The sequence below is a fragment of the Cydia pomonella genome, chromosome 1 (genome assembly GCF_033807575.1).
Source record: "Cydia pomonella isolate Wapato2018A chromosome 1, ilCydPomo1, whole genome shotgun sequence".
Lineage (NCBI taxonomy): Eukaryota > Metazoa > Arthropoda > Insecta > Lepidoptera > Tortricidae > Cydia > Cydia pomonella.
The window spans coordinates 9787188-9811282 of NC_084703.1; the positions used below are offsets into that span (position 1 = coordinate 9787188).

Consider the following 24095-nt stretch of genomic DNA (forward strand, 5'->3'; position numbering starts at 1 on the left):
AAAAAAGTTATAGAGGGCAATGCTTGGAACACAATTTTTAACTTCGTAACTTTGTTTGGACTAGTCCGGAGGTGAACATATCAAAACTTTTGATAAGTAACCTTCTTGCTTGGCCTAAGAACGGAATAATTGAAATAAGTGATCTTTATTTATGATGGATGTTTTGAGGATACGACTAAATATGACTTTAACTCTGACTGATAATATTCCCATTTTATAGTTCCGTAGCTAAAATAACCAACCCGCGCCGCGTTCCGTCTAATTACGTTATATGTATGCGTCTATGCGTTTCGCAACTCAAAATCTATAAATACGATACTTAATTTAAAAAGTTATTAAAATATCTAAATTATTATGACGTATGGATTTAATAACATGGATATTTATGGTTTTATTTGTAATTAAAAACCTTTAGCTATTGATAGATACAACACCTTGAAGTTGATTTATATTCAGTTTAACCTATTTAGCTTAGACACACGATGAAAACGCAGGCACCTATTGCAAATAGGTACTTAAATGTGTACATGCTTAGGTTTCTGTGAAGCCATATTGAGAAGCCGGGCACGTGGCGATTTGTGTTCCAAGCGCATTAGCATAAATAAACATAATCACCATACAACGCAACAACTCTATGCAGCTCACATGCCGAATTTACAAAGAATTTCTGCAAAACATGCCTTGCCTGCACGGCCGGTACGTATACTTTAGATTATTCTATCAAAAAACAAGGCGCATGCATTTTTGAGTTAAGAAATCTCTGATATTATAATTTAGTAGAGATATAGGTAATAAACTTAAAACTAATCCATATACAGGGAAACAAGAGAAAACTGGCATTATAGACGCTCTACCATACGCACAAAAGCTAAAATAGCAATGGAGTGCATAAATAACTACGCTATGACTTGGCCCCACCGGGACCAGGAAACATGGGAAGCCCAAAGAAAGGTGGACCGATGAAATAGTGGATACAGCTGGCAAATATTGGCCACAGAAGGCCAAGGATAGAAATACTTGGCGAAAACTGGAGGAGGCCTTCACCCAAAGAGGGGTCTTTACGAGAAAACTTAAAACATAAAGAAACTTTATATCTATTTAACATATACTGTCATCTCACAGAGAATCAATACGGGCTTTTTATTTTTATTTTATTTATTTTTATTTATAGATATTAAAGCCGAAGCAACCATAGTCTAGTTACTTAACCTAACAACGACAGTAAATATCCAGGATAAGATGAACGACCAATGTACCGTGCGGCAATTATTTGTAATTTGCTTGATCGCCCGAGGATGGTGATTCTTGAATCTATGACACGAAAAATTAACGGCATCGAACGGCGAGACGAGAAAATGAATATCAGTCGCTACTTGACTTGTGAAAAAGTCTTCTTTATTTCAGTCTCGTTTTACAGTACGTAACTAGGCACGCTAAACTACGATCCACAGTACGTGCCTGATTTACTTACTAACAATAAACCAAAATAGTTCAACCTTTTGCATTGCTCTTACTCCCTGAATTAGCTACTAATCTTTTGTCTTTATCTATCATTTTGACTTATGTATTTGTAAGAAAGGGGAAAAACTTTAACATAGGGTTTGTAATGTTTTATGAATAAATAAGAGGGTATGTTCACTTAAGTAGTATTCATTTGAAATAAAGTATCATGCAGCTTCTGCAATCATCAGCAATGAATAGGAACGTCTGTTGATATTTTTAGGGTTCCGTACCATAACGGTAAAAATGAACCCTTATGGTGCGACTCTGTCCGTCCATTTGTCTGTCACATCGCTTAATATCTCGACAAATATAACGCATTTTTTTAAATGGCTAATCAAATAACTGTTTACGAAGATTCAAGTTCCTAGGTTAAACCCCATACAAACTGTCAACCTCTCTTTACCCCTTTAGGGGACGAATTTTTAAAAACGCTGAAATTACTTTTATTGTGTTTGAATAATATGCCTACGTACAAAGATTTAAATCCCGCAACAAAAAAATATTTGATCTCTATACAATCTTTCAACCCCTTTTTTACCACCTTAGGGGATGAATATTCAAAAACGCTGAAATCAGTTTTCTTCTATTTTAATAAAATACGTTTTTACAAAGTTTCAAGTTCCTAGCTCAAAAAAAACTTGAACCCCATACAAACCTTCATCCTCTTTTTAACCCCCCTCAGGGGTTGAATTTTCAAAAACGTTGAAATAACTTTTATTTGTAATCGGCTATTATGCCTTTATAAGAAGTTTCAAAGTATTGGTAATGGATTCAAACTTTTAACCCCTTTTTAACCCCTTTAGGGGATGAATTTATAAAAAGCTAAAATGAATTTTCTTGTGTTTTAATAATATGCCTATGTACAGAGTTTCAAGTCCCGCACTTAAAAATTTTTTTGATCTCCATACATACTTTCAACCCCTTTTTCACCACCTTACGAGATGAATTTACAAAAACGCTTAAATTAGTTTTCTTGTATTTTAATAATATATCTTTTTACGAAGTTTCGAATTCCTAGCTAAAAATAAAACTTGAACCCCATACAAACTTGCACCCTCTTTTTAACCCCCTTAGGGGTTGAATTTCTCAAAATCCCTTCTTAACTCTTGTACAGTTTATAAATGCAACCTAGTGTGTAAATTTCAACTTTCTAGCATTTGTAGTTTCGGCTCTGCGTTGATGAGTCAGTCAGTTTTAATATAATCAAACTGGTGTATTTATTCAAACTATTAAAACTCTTAGAACCCTCGTAAGATAGCTATCTTACGAGGGTTATTACATAAAGTATTTTATTAAGTCTAAAATTTCCTTAAGGGCTCATTCACTGGTACACTGACTCTATGTTGACTCTAGAACTGACTTATCTTAGATGTAAGGTGATGATTTTCATCGCTCCAATATAGGCAAGTTTGTTTCGCCAAAATTTGGCTGAAGTTTCAAGGACGTTTTCGGTATCACGGCAGCTAATTAGGTAGTGTGTGGAGTAAATTATTCATAGCTCGAAACGGTATTAATAATAAGTCACATCAGTTAGTTAATATCTGTTCTCCTCTAGTTAATGTCTGTCGAATGTATATATTGCATTGCCGCGTACGTAATGCATTCCGTAATCATATTTGGATATAATTTCGCAGTTACAGTACAATCTTATCAATAATTTAATGAAGGCGGTAAATATGTAATCAATATAGTTTTAAGTATATTTACTACCTTTTTAACTTGCATTACTACAAAGAAACAAAACAATAAACTACTACTTGTTTCACACTTAGGTATATAAAATTACTAATTTGGATATAATTTCGCAGTTACAGTACAATCTTATCAATAAGTTAATGAAGGCGGTAAATATGTCATCAATATAGTTTTTGGTATATTTACTACATCATTGACTTATTGATAAGATTGTACTGTAACTGCGAAATTACTTATATCCAAATGCATTATGTATGCGGCAATGCAATATATGCATTCGACAGACATTATTAGCTAGAGGAAAACAGATGTCCTTCTATTATGTAGGGCAATAGGAAAATTCAAGGAGAATAGTGTGGAAAAACGGGCAGGACAGTAGCAGAGCCTGCAACTCCAACTCCAGGGAATCGGACTGAATTTACCAGTAAGGCGATCGACCGCTCTCAAAACAGGGACTGAAAAGGTACCCTTAAAAACGGTTTTGACCGGTCTTTTTAAAGGGTACCCGACCGTTAAACTAGCATTTCGGTACCGATATCAACGCTTTGGGTATCCAAATAAGCTTCCGACCAAACGGTACCGTTAAATAAAAGTACCTTTAAAACCATTTTGAAACGGTACCCGACCGCTGAAATAGCATTACGGAAGCGGTATCAATACTTTAGGTATCCAAACAAGCTTCCGTTCAAACGGTACCCTTAGACTTTAAAACAATTTTGAAAGGGTACCCGACCGTTAAAATAGCATTCCGGAAGCGATATCAATACTTTGGGTATCCAAACAAGCTTCCGTCCAAACGTTACCCTTAAGTAAAAGTATCTTGCCACGCGATCGGATACCCCAATACAAACCGGTCACTCAATTTGAATGATCGTCCGCCATCTTGGATTTGGGCATTTAAGCTCAGATTCAAATGTAAATCGATATCTGAGGATCCCAGAGGACCTTTATTATGATTCCGAGGTCAATTTTTTAGAAAACGCACGCCATTTTAAATTTCGGCATTTAAGCTCAGATTGAGATGAAAATCGATATCTGAGGATCCCAGAGGACCTTTATAATGATTCCGAGGTCAAATTTTTAGAAAACGCACGCCATTTTAAATTTCGGCATTTAAGCCCATAAAGTTTCCCATAAAGTTTTAAGTCATAATGTATTGTTTGTCCACATTTTCGTTAGTCATAATTTGGTTTTTCTCAGAAATGCGTAACTTTTCAGGATTGCCATAAAACAAACCTAACCTAACCTAACCTATTTATAGGATAATCTAAGGAAATTCCTGAAAAGTTAACGGTTTCAGAGTTATGACTAATGATAATATGACTATCATTACATTATGACTTTCAATAATTATGTCAAACAAAGGGATCCGGTATGTTAGTCTGTAAGGTATTTGTAATATGGGCCTTGTTGCCTGAATCAAATTTTAAATAAATAAATAAATAAGCTCAGATTGAGATGAAAATCGATATCTGAGGATCCCAGAGGACCTTTATTATGATTCTGGGGTAAAATTTTTAGAAAACGCACGCCATTTTTGTTTTCGGCATTTAAGCTCAGATTGAGATGAAAATCGATATCTGAGGATCCCAGAGGACCTTTATTATGATTCTGAGGTCAAATTTTTAGAAAACGCACGCCATTTTAAATTTCGGCATTTAAGCTCAGATTGAGATGAAAATCGATATCTGAGGATCCCTGAGGACCTTTATTATGATTCTGAAGTCAAATTTTTAGAAAACGCACGCCATTTTTGTTTTCGGCATTTAAGCTCAGATTGAGATGAAAATCGATATCTGAGGATCCCAGAGGACCTTTATTATGATTCTGAGGTCAAATTTTTAGAAAACGCACGCCATTTTTGTTTTCGGCATTTAAGCTCAGATTGAGATGAAAATCGATATCTGAGGATCCCAGAGGACCTTTATTATGATTCCGAGGTCAAATTTTTAGAAAACGCACGCCATTTTAAATTTCGGCATTTAAGCTCAGATTGAGATGAAAATCGATATCTGAGGATCCCAGAGGACCTTTATTATGATTCTGAGGTCAAATTTTTAGAAAACGCACGCCATTTTTGATTTTGGCATTTAAGCTCAGATTGAGATGAAAATCGATATCTGAGGATCCCAGAGGACCTTTATTATGATTCCGAGGTCAAATTTTTAGAAAACGCACGCTATTTTTGATTTCGGCATTTAAGCTCAGATTGAGATGAAAATCGATATCTGAGGATCCCAGAGGACCTTTATTATGATTCTGAGCTCAAATTTTTAGAAAACGCACGCCATTTTTGTTTTCGGCATTTAAGCTCAGATTGAGATGAAAATCGATATCTGAGGATCCCAGAGGACCTTTATTATGATTCTGAGGTCAAATTTTTAGAAAACGCACGCCATTTTAAATTTCGGCATTTAAGCTCAGATTGAGATGAAAATCGATATCTGAGGATCCCAGAGGACCTTTATAATGATTCCGATTCCGAGGTCAAATTTTTAGAAAACGCACGCCATTTTAAATTTCGGCATTTAAGCTCAGATTGAGATGAAAATCGATATCTGAGGATCCCAGAGGACCTTTATTATGATTCCGAGGTCAAATTTTTAGAAAACGCACGCCATTTTTGATTTAGGCATTTAAGCTCAGATTGAGATGAAAATCGATATCTGAGGATCCCAGAGGACCTTTATTATGATTCTGAGGTCAAATTTTTAGAAAACGCACGCCATTTTAAATTTCGGCATTTAAGCTCAGATTGAGATGAAAATCGATATCTGAGGATCCCAGAGGACCTTTATTATGATTCTGAGCTCAAATTTTTAGAAAACGCACGCCATTTTTGTTTTCGGCATTTAAGCTCAGATTGAGATGAAAATCGATATCTGAGGATCCCAGAGGACCTTTATTATGATTCTGAGGTCAAATTTTTAGAAAACGCACGCCATTTTAAATTTCGGCATTTAAGCTCAGATTGAGATGAAAATCGATATCTGAGGATCCCAGAGGACCTTTATAATGATTCCGATTCCGAGGTCAAATTTTTAGAAAACGCACGCCATTTTAAATTTCGGCATTTAAGCTCAGATTGAGATGAAAATCGATATCTGAGGATCCCAGAGGACCTTTATTATGATTCCGAGGTCAAATTTTTAGAAAACGCACGCCATTTTTGATTTAGGCATTTAAGCTCAGATTGAGATGAAAATCGATATCTGAGGATCCCAGAGGACCTTTATTATGATTCTGAGGTCAAATTTTTAGAAAACGCACGCCATTTTAAATTTCGGCATTTAAGCTCAGATTGAGATGAAAATCGATATCTGAGGATCCCAGAGGACCTTTATTATGATTCTGAGGTCAAATTTTTAGAAAACGCACGCCATTTTTGATTTCGGCATTTAAGCTCAGATTGAGATGAAAATCGATATCTGAGGATCCCAGAGGACCTTTATAATGATTCCGAGGTCAAATTTTTAGAAAACGCACGCCATTTTAAATTTCGGCATTTAAGCTCAGATTGAGATGAAAATCGATATCTGAGGATCCCAGAGGACCTTTATTATGATTCTGAGGTCAAATTTTTAGAAAACGCACGCCATTTTTGATTTCGGCATTTAAGCTCAGATTGAGATGAAAATCGATATCTGAGGATCCCAGAGGACCTTTATTATGATTCCGAGGTCAAATTTTTAGAAAACGCACGCCATTTTTGATTTCGGCATTTAAGCTCAGATTGAGATGAAAATCGATATCTGAGGATCCCAGAGGACCTTTATAATGATTCCGAGGTCAAATTTTTAGAAAACGCACGCCATTTTAAATTTCGGCATTTAAGCTCAGATTGAGATGAAAATCGATATCTGAGGATCCCAGAGGACCGTTATTATGATTCCGAGGTCAAATTATTAGAAAACGCACGCCATTTTAAATTTCGGCATTTAAGCTCAGATTGAGATGAAAATCGATATCTGAGGATCCCAGAGGACCGTTATTATGATTCCGAGGTCAAATTATTAGAAAACGCACGCCATTTTTGATTTCGGCATTTAAGCTCAGATTGAGATGAAAATCGATATCTGAGGATCCCTGAGGACCTTTATTATGATTCTGAAGTCAAATTTTTAGAAAACGCACGCCATTTTTGTTTTCGGCATTTAAGCTCAGATTGAGATGAAAATCGATATCTGAGGATCCCAGAGGACCTTTATTATGATTCTGAGGTCAAATTTTTAGAAAACGCACGCCATTTTTGTTTTCGGCATTTAAGCTCAGATTGAGATGAAAATCGATATCTGAGGATCCCAGAGGACCTTTATTATGATTCCGAGGTCAAATTTTTAGAAAACGCACGCCATTTTAAATTTCGGCATTTAAGCTCAGATTGAGATGAAAATCGATATCTGAGGATCCCTGAGGACCTTTATTATGATTCTGAAGTCAAATTTTTAGAAAACGCACGCCATTTTTGTTTTCGGCATTTAAGCTCAGATTGAGATGAAAATCGATATCTGAGGATCCCAGAGGACCTTTATTATGATTCTGAGGTCAAATTTTTAGAAAACGCACGCCATTTTGAATTTCGGCATTTAAGCTCAGATTGAGATAAAAATCGATATCTGAGGATCCCAGAGGACCTTTATTATGATTCCGAGGTCAAATTTTTAGAAAACGCACGCCATTTTTGATTTCGGCATTTAAGCTCAGATTGAGATGAAAATCGATATCTGAGGATCCCAGAGGACCTTTATTATGATTCTGAGGTCAAATTTTTAGAAAACGCACGCCATTTTTGTTTTCGGTATTTAAGCTCAGATTGAGATGAAAATCGATATCTGAGGATCCCAGAGGACCTTTATTATGATTCTGAGGTCAAATTTTTAGAAAACGCACGCCATTTTAAATTTCGGCATTTAAGCTCAGATTGAGATGAAAATCGATATCTGAGGATCCCAGAGGACCTTTATTATGATTCCGAGTTCAAATTTTTAGAAAACGCACGCCATTTTAAGTTTCGGCATTTAAGCTCAGATTAAGATGAAAATCGATATCTGAGGATCCCAGAGGACCTTTATTGTGAATCTGAGGTCAAATTTTTAGAAAACGCACGCCATTTTAAATTTCGGCATTTTAGGTCCGATTAAGATGAAAAACGATATCTGAGGATCCCAGAGGACCTTTATTATGATTCTGAGGTCAAATTTTTAGAAAACGCACGCCAGTTTTGATTTCGGCATTTAAGCTCAGATTGAGATGAAAATCAATATCTGAGGATCCCAGAGGACCTATTTTATGAATATAACATAACTTACTTTTACTTTTCACTTTATCTAAATCCACGAATTCCATGGTGAATGTCTTGCACTCGCGTTTCAACTCTGGCCTTGTCGGTGTCAGTCTTACTCATGGGGCGACACTTAGAAATTTAGTTAACATTAGTTAAGATGGAGGCGATTTATATTAATTGAAGCGAGACATCTCTAACTTTTGCTTAAAGTCGACTTCCGATTATGCAAACTACGCCACCAGATGTCACTATAAAATTGATACAATTTAAATATGGAAGTCGGACGTAAGGAATACAATCTCCATGTACCTACCAAAAAATGACCGTCCGTCCGTCTCTAGTTAGGTGACAAAACGGCGCACGGTGGGCTGAAAATCGGCCTTCATAGAAATAGAAACCGAAGTCTTAAATTTGAACTTTTTTTATTGGAATAGCTTTTGTTGGGTTTTATTATGTCCCAAAATTAATCTATCGTAAGTAGCGTCTAAGAATATATTATTAAAAAATAAAAAATAAAAACTACATTAAAATATATCTTAAACAAAACTACATAAAGATAAAAAGGAAAAAGATTCAAAACTAAAACTACAACTAAAGTTATAAGTAAAAAGCGGCCAAGTGCGAGTCGGACTCGCGCATGAAGGGTTCCGTACCATTTAAGACGTATTAAAAAAAATCTACTTACTAGATCTTGTTCAACATTTTACCACTTTGGACACACATTTTACCACTTTGGAAGTGTCTCTCGCGCAAACTATTCAGTTTAGAAAAAAATTATATTAGGAACCTAAATATCATTTTTGAAGACCGGTTTGATGAAAAAAGATTTTTTGAGTTTCAGTTCTAAGTATGGGGAACCCCCAAAATTTATTGTTTTTTTTCTATTTTTGTGTGAACATCTTAATGCGGATCATAGAATACATCCACTTACTAAGTTTGAACAATATAGCTCTTATAGTTTCGGAAAAAAGTGGCTGTGACAGAATCGGACAGAAAGACGGACATGACGAATCTATAAGGGTTCCGTTTTTTGCCATTTGGCTACGGAACCCTAAAAATTGGCTCCAGCTCGGTGCCTTGTGGCAAGGTGCCTAGAAGGCTGGCGGCATTGCCGCGCTGGACAGCAATGCCAATGCGTTGTGCGAGGTAAGAGCCAGCCCTCTTGTCACCCGTTGCCTACACGAGGCGCTTCGAAAGCTCTTTAAAAATGTTGTGAGCGCCAGGTCCCCACGGGCCAAGGGTTTCCACCCCAAAAGGCTCAAACATATAGCTCAAATCTTAGCTAATTTGGTTGGAAAAATAATTAGTTATATTTTTTTTTCAAAATCTTTGTATGGCGCGTATCAGAAAAATCGAGTTTTCTCCGAAAATAAAATTTTACCGTAATATCCTGACAGATGATTTTAAAACCAATTATTCTTGATTTTTCCACATAATTAGAATTTTCCTACGGGGTGCACTTTGTTTTAAATCGATTTTTTTTAATACGGTTATATTCGTTATTTTGACTACAAAAAATGAATTTGAGTTTGATCGAACCAATAACTTACGCGTAGTGAATGATGGATGTAATGGTTTTATTTTCAATTTTCTACTTGTAACTTGTGTGTTTATTATTTATCTACTTAATTAAAACAATGAGCAAAAGTTATTTCAGCATGAAAAAATAAGTTTTTTTTATTTTTTATTAGATAAGTGCATACGGTAGAAAAGTTCGCGTTATGTCAAAATATCCTTAATAATTGATACAAGGTTGGTACATCTGCAAGGATATTACGGTATACAATTAATTTTTGAAAAAAAAGAACCGTTTTACTCGTACGCTCCATACATTTGGTTAAAACAAAAATTCACTACGCGTAGATTATTGGTTCGATCAAACTCAAATTATTTTTTTGTAGTCAAAGTAACAAGTTTAACCGTATTACAATAAAAAAATACAAAAAAAAAATTAAAAAATTACATCGATTTAAAAAAAAGTGCACCCCGTAGGAAAAATCTAATTATATGGAAAAATCAAGAATAATTGGTTTTAAAATCATCTGTCAGGATATTACGGTTAAATTTTATTTTCGGAGAAAACTCGATTTTTCTGATACGCGCCATACAAAGATTTTGAAAAAAAAAAATATAATTAATTATTTCTCCAACCAAATTAGCTAAGATTAATTTTTGGACATAATAAAACCAAACAAAAGCTATTCCAATAAAAAAATTCAAAATTAATACTTCGGTTTCTATTTCTATGAAGGCCGATTTTCAGCCCACAGTGCGGCCGCCATCTTGGATTCCAAAATGGTCATCATTTTCGAAATCTGCACTCCCTAAAACCTATGAAACGATATCCATGACGACTTTTATGACAGTGCACGGCCGCCATCTTGGATTCCAAAATGGTCATCATTTTCGAAATCTGCACTCCCTAAAACCTATAAAACGATATCCATGACGACTTTTATGACAGAGTGCACGGCCGCCATCTTGGATTCCAAAATGGTCATCATTTTCGAAATCTGCACTCCCTAAAACCTATAAAACGATATCCATGACGACTTTTATGACAGATTGCACGGCCGCCATCTTGGATTCCAAAATGGTCATCAATTTCGAAATCTGCACTCCCTAAAACCTATAAAACGATATCCATGACGACTTTTATGACAGAGTGCACGGCCGCCATCTTGGATTCCAAAATGGTCATCATTTTCGAAATCTGCACTCCCTAAAACCTATAAAACGATATCCATGACGACTTTTATGACAGAATGCACGGCCGCCATCTTGGATTCCAAAATGGTCATCATTTTCGAAATCTGCACTCCGTAAAACCTATAAAACGATATCCATGACGACTTTTATGGCAGAGTGCACGGCCGCCATCTTGGATTCCAAAATGGTCATCAATTTCGAAATCTGCACTCCCTAAAACCTATAAAACGATATCCATGACGACTTTTATGACAGAATGCACGATCGCCATCTTGGATTCCAAAATGGTCATCATTTTCGAAATCTGCACTCCCTAAAACCTATAGAACGATATCTATGATGACTTTTATGACAGAGTGCACGGCCGCCATCTTGGATTCCAAAATGGTCATCAATTTCGAAATCTGCACTCCCTAAAACCTATAAAACGATATCCATGACGACTTTTATGACAGAATGCACGATCGCCATCTTGGATTCCAAAATGGTCATCATTTTCGAAATCTGCACTCCCTAAAACCTATAGAACGATATCTATGATGACTTTTATGACAGAGTGCACGGCCGCCATCTTGGATTCCAAAATGGTCATCAATTTCGAAATCTGCACTCCCTAAAACCTATAAAACGATATCCATGACGACTTTTATGACAGAGTGCACGGCCGCCATCTTGGATTCTAAAATGGTCATCAATTTCGAAATCTGCACTCCCTAAAACCTATAAAACGATATCCATGACGACTTTTATGACAGAATGCACGATCGCCATCTTGGATTCCAAAATGGTCATCATTTTCGAAATCTGCACTCCCTAAAACCTATAGAACGATATCTATGATGACTTTTATGACAGAGTGCACGGCCGCCATCTTGGATTCCAAAATGGTCATCAATTTCGAAATCTGCACTCCCTAAAACCTATAAAACGATATTCATGACGACTTTTAAGACAGAATGCACGGCCGCCATCTTGGATTCCAAAATGGTCATCATTTTCGAAATCTGCACTCCCTAAAAGCTATAAAACGATATCCATGACGACTTTTATGACAGAGTGCACGGCCGCCATCTTGGATTCCAAAATGGTCAATATGTTCGAAATCTGCACTCCCTAAAACCTATAAAACGATATCCATGACGACTTTTATGACAGAATGCACGGCCGCCATCTTGGATTCCAAAATGGTCATCATTTTCGAAATCTGCACTCCCTAAAACCTATAAAACGATATCCATGACGACTTTTATGACAGAGTGCACGGCCGACATCTTGGATTCCAAAATGGTCATCATTTTCGAAATCTGTACTCCCTAAAACCTATAAAACGATATCCATGACGACTTTTATGACAGAGTGCACGGCCGCCATCTTGGATTCCAAAATGGTCAATATTTTCGAAATCTGCACTCCCTAAAACCTATAAAACGATATCCATGACGACTTTTATGACAGAATGCACGGCCGCCATCTTGGATTCCAAAATGGTCATCAATTTCGAAATCTGCACTCCCTAAAACCTATAAAACGATATCCATGACGACTTTTAAGACAGAATGCACGGCCGCCATCTTGGATTCCAAAATGGTCATCATTTTCGAAATCTGCACTCCCTAAAACCTATAAAACGATATCCATGACGACTTTTATGACAGAGTGCACGGCCGCCATCTTGGATTCCAAAATGGTCAATATTTTCGAAATCTGCACTCCCTAAAACCTATAAAACGATATCCATGACGACTTTTATGACAGAATGCACGGCCGCCATCTTGGATTCCACAATGGTCATCATTTTCGAAATCTGCACTCCCTAAAACCTATAAAACGATATCCATGACGACTTTTATGACAGAGTGCACGGCCGCCATCTTGGATTCCAAAATGGTCAATATGTTCGAAATCTGCACTCCCTAAAACCTATAAAACGATATCCATGACGACTTTTATGACAGAATGCACGGCCGCCATCTTGGATTCCAAAATGGTCATCATTTTCGAAATCTGCACTCCCTAAAACCTATAAAACGATATCCATGACGACTTTTATGACAAGAGTGCACGGCCGCCATCTTGGATTCCAAAATGGTCATCATTTTCGAAATCTGCACTCCCTAAAACCTATAAAACGATATCCATGACGACTTTTATGACAGAGTGCACGGCTGCCATCTTGGATTCCAAAATGGTCAATATTTTCGAAATCTGCACTCCCTAAAACCTATAAAACGATATCCATGACGACTTTTATGACAGAATGCACGGCCGCCATCTTGGATTCCAAAATGGTCATCATTTTCGAAATCTGCACTCCCTAAAACCTATAAAACGATATCCATGACGACTTTTATGACAGAGTGCACGGCCGCCATCTTGGATTCCAAAATGGTCATCAATTTCGAAATCTGCACTCCCTAAAACCTATAAAACGATATCCATGACGACTTTTATGACGAGTGCACAGCCGCCATCTTGGATTCCAAAGTAGAAGTCTACTTGAAACGGTACCGTACGGTACCCTTTCAACTGTAGCGGTACCGTTTGAAAAATGTACCTATTACATTTTATTTATTCGGGTACCGTTACAGTTGTATAGCTTTTCAATTGATACCCTTAGTTTAGGTATCGGTCTTGTGCGATTTTATTCGGGTACCGTTAGCTTTGGATACCTATTCAATTGATACCCTTTGTGTAGGTATCGGTCGTTTGCGATTTTATTCGGGTACCGTTACAGTTCTATAGCTTTTCAATTGATACCCTTAGTTTAGGTATCGGTCTTGTGCGATTTTATTCGGGTACCGTTAGCTTTGGATACCTATTCAATTGATACCCTTATCTTAGGTATCGGTCTTTTGCGATTTTATTCGGGTACCCTTAGCTTTGGATACCTATTCAATTGATACCTTTATTTTAGGTTACCGGTCTTTTGCGGTTTTTCAGTCCCTGTCTCAAAAATATGGGTATCTGTTCGATGCTTATATACTTACTACGTTTACATAGTGAATAACAAGAAAATCACTCGCATCATTGACAATTAAAACTACAACACATCAACCTCAGCGTCTTCAAACAGGGCTAACTTATCAGAAGCTAAATCTGCAGAGGAAATGTTGAGAAGGCAGGGTAAGACGAACTTCACAAAAGGAGTTATTAACACATGAGCGGATTCGAATATGTCTCTGCGAGGTCGACTTGGGAAATGTGACCAGCGCGAGTTACAATATTGTAAAGTTGTGAACTTGTCACGTTTTCAGACAAAAAGGAGGTCCCTTTTCAGTTTTATATTCAGTTGAATTTATGTAATCGACAAGACTTTTGCTTTAGAATGGCATAAATATTGACTTAATGATACTCGAGTACAGTCAGGCTGAGAAATAAAATAACGACCATCTGATACGCTAAATATTTCAGAAACCAATTATAAAGGTTTTTTCGTTTACTTTAATGTAAGATAATATGACATAAAAAAAACACCCTTTATTGCATTGTAATTAAATTCAACGATATAATAACAGCAATATGTGGTATCTTCCACATAACTTAATATTTCTGTTCATTCCAAAACATCCCTCACTCTTTTAGGCTCACCATTTTTTTTACGAATCAGTCGCACCTGTTATTAACTGCAATAGTTATTTGTACAACAGGAGAGCAAAGTTTTATATTTCTTCGAGTGTTTATTTTGAGTCCATTGCAAGCGAAAGATTCTATAATAGATTCACGACCGTAGCGACTTTGATCTCGTGTAGTACACAACAATTTTCACGACAGCAGTGTGAACATATTTGAAAGGTAAAAATACAACCTGAGATCATGTGATCCGTCTTCATCACTATTTCACTCATGTTTTCTTAAGGTATTCTAACAATTAAGTTTAATTACCGCAATAAAACAAAATGAAAGACATTTCAATAAAATAATACGGAAATAATGAAGTAACGAACATCAATTGACAGTTCAATCGACAACTTTTTTTTGTAAAAAGAAAACTTTATAAGATACGGTCCGAATTGCGGACACAACTATTTGTTAACTATAGTAGAGATCGTTAAAAGTAGAATTATTTACTTTGCGTAACAATTGCGTATTTTTTTAAGTTCATTGTTTCGATTGTATAATAAAATACGTAAAATATGTAAGTAAGTAAGTAAGAAAGTAATATAATATGGTGTTTTTATTAAATTTAAAACTTTGATTTTATAAACTTTAATTAATTATTACGATTGAGGACTCGTAGGGTGTTTTGGAACGATGCGGTCTGACTTAGGTATTTCGTTGATTTACGTATGCACTTATTTTTGTCTCTTTCTTTTTGCTAATGATGTGAAAGACAATAGAATCCAAATATTTCGAACTTGTATTAGGCCCGCACGTTAAAATGACATTCGAATATAAAGGTAAATGGAAAATGCGATTTTGCTCACTGTTTTTAAGCAGGAAATTACCCTTGTTCCAGCTGCTGACATGAGTTCCATCTATTACCAACCTATAAACCAGAAAAAGCGTAGTCGGCAAAAATAAAAAGAGTTTTTTTTTAGAAACGTATTATTATATTTTAGAGAATGTGACATCTTTATTCTTGATAGATGTTTCAGGGATGCTATTACATTCCTTCATGAACTGGGATACAACGCTCTCATATCTAAGACTAACGATAAAAACAAACGCCGCAATGTCAACAAATAAGTCAAGATGTAACCTTATGCAGATGGGTGGTAGAAGTACCTAATCAGTGGATAAAAGCGTGACTTGTTGTTTGTTCCGCCAAAAATACTTTAATACTGCTGTACTGTATGTAAGTAGGTTATATAATAAATCTCCAGTAGTGCTGGCCGCCAAAAGAATGATGCATAGGAAGACAAAGGAATAAATTCAGTCCGCTGTTAACCGGCCTCTCGTTTACAACAACTGCTTCTACCCATTTGATGCTGGACTTTTAAGTTGCTGTAGCAAGCACTAAGTTATCTTTGTCAATTTTTACGCAGAAGAGATTTTGGAAATAGCACGAGCCAAACTCAATATTCCTAACAATCTGATTAAGTATGTAGACCTGCATTATTTGAACATAATAAGGGGGTAATTTACAAGCAAAGATGGAAATCTCCCAGAGCTCAACACCTTTCTTAATCTGACTTTCCAGGACCTAATGTTATTGCAAGATCGTTCATATTACGGCGAGCATATAAGAGTTATCAGTGCATACAAAATCGAAGTATGTCGTCAAAATGTGCACGTTTTAAATAGCAACAGTTATTTGCTACGAGGGCGAATTCAGTCCAGACATGTGAGTAGGGAAATATACTACACGTACTGCTCGTTGACACCACCCCAATACTCAGAAATACCAGCCGCTATATCTGTATATTACTGCAGCTGCTTGGCTGGTAGACGAACTGTGTGTTCTTGTGCTCGGGTGATGAGCGTAGCGTGGTTTTTATTTTGGGCATGCCATCGAGTTGTCACTGAACCGCCTGCTATGCTGATTAGTTCACCGTGCTTAGGTGTCACAAGAACTTAGCCTACGCCATACAATCGAGGTAACGCTTTTATTTTAAAACGTAATACTGACGTAATGCTGAGTTGTAGTTGGTATCTAGGAATTGTTATAGGTACTTACAATGAAAATATAGAAGTTATACTTGCTCTATTTTCTCTTGAACCTCGTTTGAAACTGATATTGGACGAAGCCACGTAAGTGTGCTTGAATGCAAGAAATTGCAATATTTTTTTAGTTTTGACAGGTTATAATGAAATGAGACACTGTTGCCTGTAAATTATTATGTTTCTATTTGGAGATAGGTAGTATTTTTTATTGTTTGCGCCAATATCAACACATCTTATCTAACCGTTTGGGTTTTGGGAGAAACGGTGAAAAAAAATCACAGTTTGTGAACAAACGCCATCTTTTGGTCGATAATCGGCATGATCTACCTAGACAACCTCCCATGACGAAGTCTTTTGGGATATTATGATTAGAAGGTAATTTTGATCTTGAGTAATATGAACCCAATTTAATATACCTTCAAGTTGATAAAAATTATTAACTAAAGACATTCTCAAAATTTTACTACTTTGCAGATATCACCAACGCCATCTTGTTCAATTTATTAGACAAAACTACGGCTCTAAGCCAAGGAAGTGCTATTTCTTTTCCGTTTCATGTTTCAGTAATACCTACTGTGTTACGTTAGGTGGCGCCGTAGGAGCATTCTAAAAAACGATAAATATGCTATCATTTCTTTGAATTATATTTTTCGGATATCTTCAATAACAGCCAAAAATATGTATAATATATTAAAACGCGTGCTCCCGTTGAAGATCCTCCTTATGTAGCGAAACATGCGCAATATTCGGCTTTAAATACGTGAGTGACCTGTTTTAATGAATTTTTAATGTCTGCGTTTCACGGAAAAAAATGTTTTTTTTTTTTTTATGAAATATCTATTAATATAAATTTAAGTTATAACTTTTCGAAAATTAAAGAAGAAATAAAAACTATTACGGAAAATAAAAATGATAATCTGATTCAAATCCAGTTTTAAACACGTCAGTGTCTCAAACAATAATACACAACACCTGATGGTAATCGGTTACCGTAGACAATTGACCTTCATATTCCAGGGGTAGTCTGCATTCAAATAAAAGTGACAGTGAATGTCTCCAAATATACCGCAACATTTAAAATTAAAATTGACCATTAATATTGACTCGTGCAAAGCATAGAGAAGCATGCATAGAGTGCTCACATACATCAGTTTCCTTAACAAAACGCTGGTTATTTTTGGTAGTCAACATCTAGCGTCAAGTAGCGGAAAAACAAGGGACGAAGCGAAAAACCAAAATTTTAAGAACATGGTTGACACGTTTCTCGAATACGACGCGCGTATTATAAAAAAAGTTTGCAAATCTATATGAGGATAGAAAAGAGCATAAAAATTACAGCCTTCGCTGTGTATTTGTTTAAAAATTAGCTAAAGAAATTTTTATAACGATCTTTTTTACGACGGTCGGCCATTTTCGTTAAGTCTCGGTTGGTTTCAGTGGTTTCGCTACATATCGCTTAAAGTTTAATTAGCCCAAATTATTAGACGTAAGTTCAAGTAAATCATTCGAGACTGCAAATATGAATGTGTAAGAGAAAAAGTAAAATGTGAAAGTTTTTCCATTAAATTATATCACAACGTGAGTGCTTCTGTAATTCGGTAGTTACAGTCAGATGCAGAATAAGAGGTGACCCCCCTGCATACACTCAGTCTATGAAGGGGAGGTCACCTATCTCTGCATCTGACTGTATGTACATTGATGGTTTCGTGTCTAGTCTGGACGGAGATGGAGTTATCGGACAGAGGAAAAATCAAACCACTTTTAACAATGACATATTATATTAATAAGTGAGATGAATACATGCAATTCGTCATTTCTTTGAAAAAGAAAACAGAGTTACTGCGTTTCAGCTTTAAGTAGCAGTATGAGATGCGAGATTTTCAAAGTACATACTGAAGAAATATAAGATTATTGCCCATATATTAAGTTAGTCTATACATATTTTTGGCACTTTGTCCGTATCCATATTTTCAGATGTTACCGTACCTAAACTATGAACTATTCGAAATTTAAATGCTTTACTAGGTATTTCAAAAATTGTATGACACCTACTGATACAACGAATAGTACTTTTTTTTGTTCGGATAATCGAGGTTCTATTGAATTGTCATGTTTTTAAGACAATAAGAAGTTGGGTAAAGTTGGGAAACTTTGTAAAATGCTCTCAGAAAAACAAAATGCGCTGTGCTATTAATTTCCAAGCTAGTGAGTAGATTGGAACTATGAATAATTACAAGCATTAATTTGGTGTACATTTGTAGTGGATTTAATTTCTTTATGGTGATAAAATGTTTTTATTTTATTTTTTTAAAGTTTAATATTCGCTACGCTTTGATTCTCCGTGAAACTTACGAGTATATAGTGCATTTAATTAAACATAAGTTAAAAAGTATGAAAACCATTTTAATATTCGGCGAATACGAATATTCGTATTCGCTGCATCACTAATAATATTTGTTGTGACGGAATGGTAATGATACCTACCTAAATATTTTACGGCTACTGATAGGATAATAGTAGCATAGATGACTAAAACAAGAAGACTGACATTGTATATTTTAAAGTCGCGTTAAGTGCCGAATAAAATGGATGGATCTGAGACCTGCTTCAAAATAACTACGTTCAAAAGATGGCGCAGCGGACCAGAACCGTAACCAAAGGTTTTAGAGGAGGCGTAAAGCCAGGAAATTAGAAAACAACAAAAAAATAGCGCGCCGCGCCAAACACTAGCTATTTAATACTAAAACTGATCCGATTGAAATAAAATGACAATTAGGCATGTGTTTTCCATAGAGCAAACTTTAACCTAGTAAGATTGTGCTTGGTATAGTTTGTATGTTGTTTTTTCATGGAATTTACCCTTTTAAAAACGTGTAACAATTCAACATAAAAACTACAAGTTTCCGTAAACCTCCTATTAAGCACCGAACAAAATGGACTTAATGAATACCTGCTCCGATTGTGATACCAACTTGCAATAGCCTCAATGTTGAGGGTACGGATTTTGGCATAGATGTCTGTCTTCTTTTTTTATTCGTCCATGATAGTAGCTAGTATTTATAGCTTACACACAATAAACTGACCATGCGTAAATCTTAGCGAAATTAATGACTGAGCTCTACAAATGGTCAGTTAGAGGTCTTTAATTTCGCAGTAAATTTATTACAGGACAATCTTACACAAACCGATCTAGTCCCACAGTAAGCTCAATGAGGTGTGGGTACTAAACGACGATATAATATAAATACTTATAAACATAGAAAACAGGAACAAATGTTTGTTATAACATACAAATAAAATGGCACTACCGAGATTTAAACGCAGGACCTCTGGCTTAGTCAGCAGGGTCACTACCAACTAGACTAGAAGGCTGCTAATTGAATTACAAATATGTGCCAACAGGTTTTCCTGGATCAGGATGTGGTCGTGGTTTGGGTTTCGCTGAGTTAAATTACCCCTGATTTCAGTAGTAACCATAATATGCACTCTAATGTAGGGTTGCCATACGTCCTGTATATACGGAACTGTCATTTATGTATCACGTTCCCTTTTGTCTCGTATATCAATCATTACATGATATCTCAGATTTATAAGAACAACATTTTTAATTCTCCTATTCAGAAAGTCCACTTATAGAGACACTATTAATAAATCAATCATGAAGTTATTATTTTAAGATGATTGGCTTTGGCAATGACCATTTGTATTAACTAATTTAATATTAAATCTTAATAACCAACAGCGGTATTATCCATCTACGACTATAATACTAGCTTTCTAAATTGTCAATATACAAAACACAAATTACTTGAATATTAATATTTAAAACACATTTTAATTACTTGAACGAGATTTTAGTTTCTGTATCATGACATTAATTTAATATTGCTTTTACAAGTAGTGAACACGCGTTTCTCATTCATGTTTTATGTTTATGATTTATTTCCATTAGAAACTAATATTGATTTTTGGCACACTACATACTTACTACAAACTATGTTTGATACAATATTAAATAAGGAGTAATAAGAATAAATACACACAGCTACAACATTATTCAATATATTTATAAATACCTAATACTCACTGACTTACTCTTAGTAGCTATATTCAACTAACATATATTTTAAATAATATATACAGTATTTTCCCTTAAAAGATCCACCGTCAATTACTTACGTAGGAGCGGTAAAAAAGAAAATAATTTTAAGCTGTTATAAGTGTTTAGGTATATGAATACAATATCAAACACTAATAGGATTTTAATATTGTCATAAGTAGAATCATGTGTAGGTTTGATTTTAACAAAGTGCCTGTCTGCACACATCATTATCGTAGTCCATTATGTATTGCGTTTTAATTAGATACCTAAATAATCGTTTTATTATGATTATTTATTAATTGTCAACATTTCATTTCTTCTAATGGGACATTTTATCATCTAGAATTCTAGAAGCGTAAAGTATGATATACATAGGTACCTGAATACGGTGTCTGAATGGTTGAAATCTTCGCTAGTTAAAAATATTTACAATACCTAATCCTGATTTATTGACGTCTGTGACAGATCCACAACTGTTATTCATATTTTTATTTAGTTAGGTAATTATTTGCTACTTTCCAATTTGTTATTCGTTCTTAATAAAATTGACAAACTGAAGTGATCAAAATATTCTTGAATGTAAAGGGTTTAAGTAAAGAGGATTTAACTCTGAACTTAATCGCTGTAATGATGTAACTTTTTGGGTTCACACTTTATTTGGAAAGAAATGGGGGATTATCCAATAATTTGTGTTTTACACAGCATTTTCACCTAAAATAATTCCGGGTCAGCTCACTATATTTATTTGGAAATATTTTATATAAACTGAAATATTTTTCACATAACTTGGGTACGGTGAGAACTGTCATCTTCATGCAATTTACAACGTTGATTAATATGCGATATATTTAAAATATGTATTATGTTTACAGCTGTCACCTTACACAAGCTATGTGTAAAATACTATAAAGAATAAAAATACCAAGACCTCAAGTGGCCGGGGATGGAAAAAATGAAATGTTGACAGTTATTCCATTATTTTACTAAATATGTCATAAATAAATAAATAAATAATAAATATTATAGGACATTATTACACAAATTGTCTAAGTCCCACGGTAAGCTCAATAAGGCTTGTGTTGAGGGTACTTAGACAACGATATATATTTCTTGCACGCTCCCTATATGCCATAAATCGTTTGTCTTATCCGTCATAATTTATGTTTTTTTAAGAAACTGACGGCCCGATTCCAACTTTAAGATACGTCATCTTTACGTTTCGTCCGTAAGTTGCTCCCACATTATTGATTTGATTACTATGTTGTAACATTGGAGATCTCATTTTATTCGTCTCAGAGAGGTCATTACTAGCCATCGGAGTTTTTATCGCATGGTAAGACTAATAGCGAGCTATGGAGTCGACATTAGCAATAAAATTCAACTCATATTCATACTCATACTCATTCATTTATTTAATTTGTGATTTTAATTTTACAAGGACAAGAATGTTTATAAACAATCCTTTAGTTTTGGCTTTCAGGACAAATATTACTAATAAAAAATAATGACCATTTTTCTTTCTTAATATACATATATATGTTTTTTTAATTCTCTCTTAATATACATATTGTTTTTTTAATGAAACTTTGTAATATAATCAATACAAAAAAATAGTAATTATTCTTATTTCTCATATTTATATATTCAAAGACAAAATTAAAGTATAGTATATAACTTAAAGTTCTAGTTCTTGGTTATAAAATTAAAATCACTTATTAAATAGATGAATGAGTATGAGTATGAATATGAATTGAATTTTATTGCTAATGTCGACTTCATAGCTTGCTATTAGTCTTACCATGCGATAAAAACTCCGATGCCTAGTCATTATGTTATTAGCATTTCAATGCATATTCTACAAGTACGTATTGATGATTTTAGTGTTAGTTATGTAAGTAGGTTTTTCAGGATCGTTTTTCTTAATCCAAGGACCTATAGGGAATATGCGTAAAATTTAGACTGTGCGAAGTGTGCGGCTAAAATAGAGATAATAGCTGTCATACAAGCTTAATCTTTAAGCTGTTATGCCTAATCGCAAATGACATAAAACGTTGCAAAAATTACAGTAAGTACATAACTTATGTTTTTAAACTCGTACTCCTTGTTAATATATGATAATATAATTATATCTGCCCCCCATTTCACAAAAACCACGCCATAAAGCGGGATGATTTTGAAACTGGTTAATAACTATCAAACCAGAAGTATTTCATACTTTAGCAACATTTACGCTACTTCAGCGTAATAGTATAGAATGCCATCATTTTGTTTACTGTTGCAACAATAAAAACTGTTTCTAGTTTAGTAGAAATTAGCAATTTTCAAAATTAATCCGCTTTCGAGGTTACCCCAAATGCACTTTCTATATTAAATATGTCAAAACGGGTCACTCACGTATTTTAAGTCGAAAACGCTCGACACTTGCACTTTGCACTGCACTGCAACTTTTATATTCATATTATTAAGTTAAGTATATACCAGGGATATCTAGATAACTCTCGCTTCGAATTATGGTGACTATGACAGTTCCTTATTCTAGTCTCCTTTGGCCCTTCAAGGCTTAACGTAAAAAATAAGAAGAAACATGTTTTTACCGTATTTTTAATACTGGAATTTTGCATGTCTGATTAAATGAGCACAATCAACAAAAAAACAAACTTCCAAAAAAAATCTACAAACATTTTACGTGACAGCTATTCCATATAAATATGAACTATCGTAGAGATCATCATTCGACGCGAGTGGTACAGTGGCCTTTATCTATTTATATGATTTTTATAGTATTAAAAACCTTACTTGTGTATGTTTCTGCGCTGATTTTAGCCATATACTTAGGCTTAGTTTGTACACAACCACGGCTCAACAATAGGTAGTAATGATAGGAAAGCAATACAATTGTACATTATTTAATTTGTATTAATATTCCTGTGATGAATTGGAACTTCCATAAATGCAACGTTACATTATATCTTCACTAGTGCAATTTTTTGTTTAGCTTAATATTCTACATAATACACATTATTTATTATTTAAGTTTCAAATGACAAGATTTTTATTTCCGATTAATGCAACCAGATATTCTAATGCGAACGGTCCTTCTGAATTAAAAGGTTGAATGTAAATTGGCAACAATAAAGTAGGTATTTGGTACCAATTAGTCATTTAAAACTGTAATGTAATAACCATTTGATGCTATGC

The 24095-nt window shown here is 34.8% G+C and overlaps 1 protein-coding gene across 1 annotated transcript; it reads left to right on the top strand.

Moving 5' to 3' along the window:
- The first annotated feature begins 676 nt into the window (after positions 1 to 676).
- On the top strand, positions 677 to 17524 carry LOC133529199 (uncharacterized). Its single transcript, XM_061866864.1, has 3 exons — positions 677 to 696; positions 15730 to 15865; positions 16332 to 17524. The coding sequence occupies exons 1-3, from the start codon at positions 677 to 679 to the stop codon at positions 16707 to 16709; spliced, it is 534 nt and encodes a 177-aa protein (XP_061722848.1). The 3' UTR covers positions 16710 to 17524.
- The last annotated feature ends 6571 nt before the right edge of the window (positions 17525 to 24095 follow it).

Excerpts from the sequence above, each read along its gene's own strand:
- LOC133529199 (XM_061866864.1), top strand. The coding sequence starts at position 677 with ATGCCTTGCCTGCACGGCCG. Across the intron at positions 697-15,729 it reads ATGCCTTGCCTGCACGGCCG|AAACGTATTATTATATTTTA; the intron begins GTACGTATACTT and ends GTTTTTTTTTAG. Across the intron at positions 15,866-16,331 it reads ATAAAAACAAACGCCGCAAT|GACCTAATGTTATTGCAAGA; the intron begins GTCAACAAATAA and ends CTGACTTTCCAG.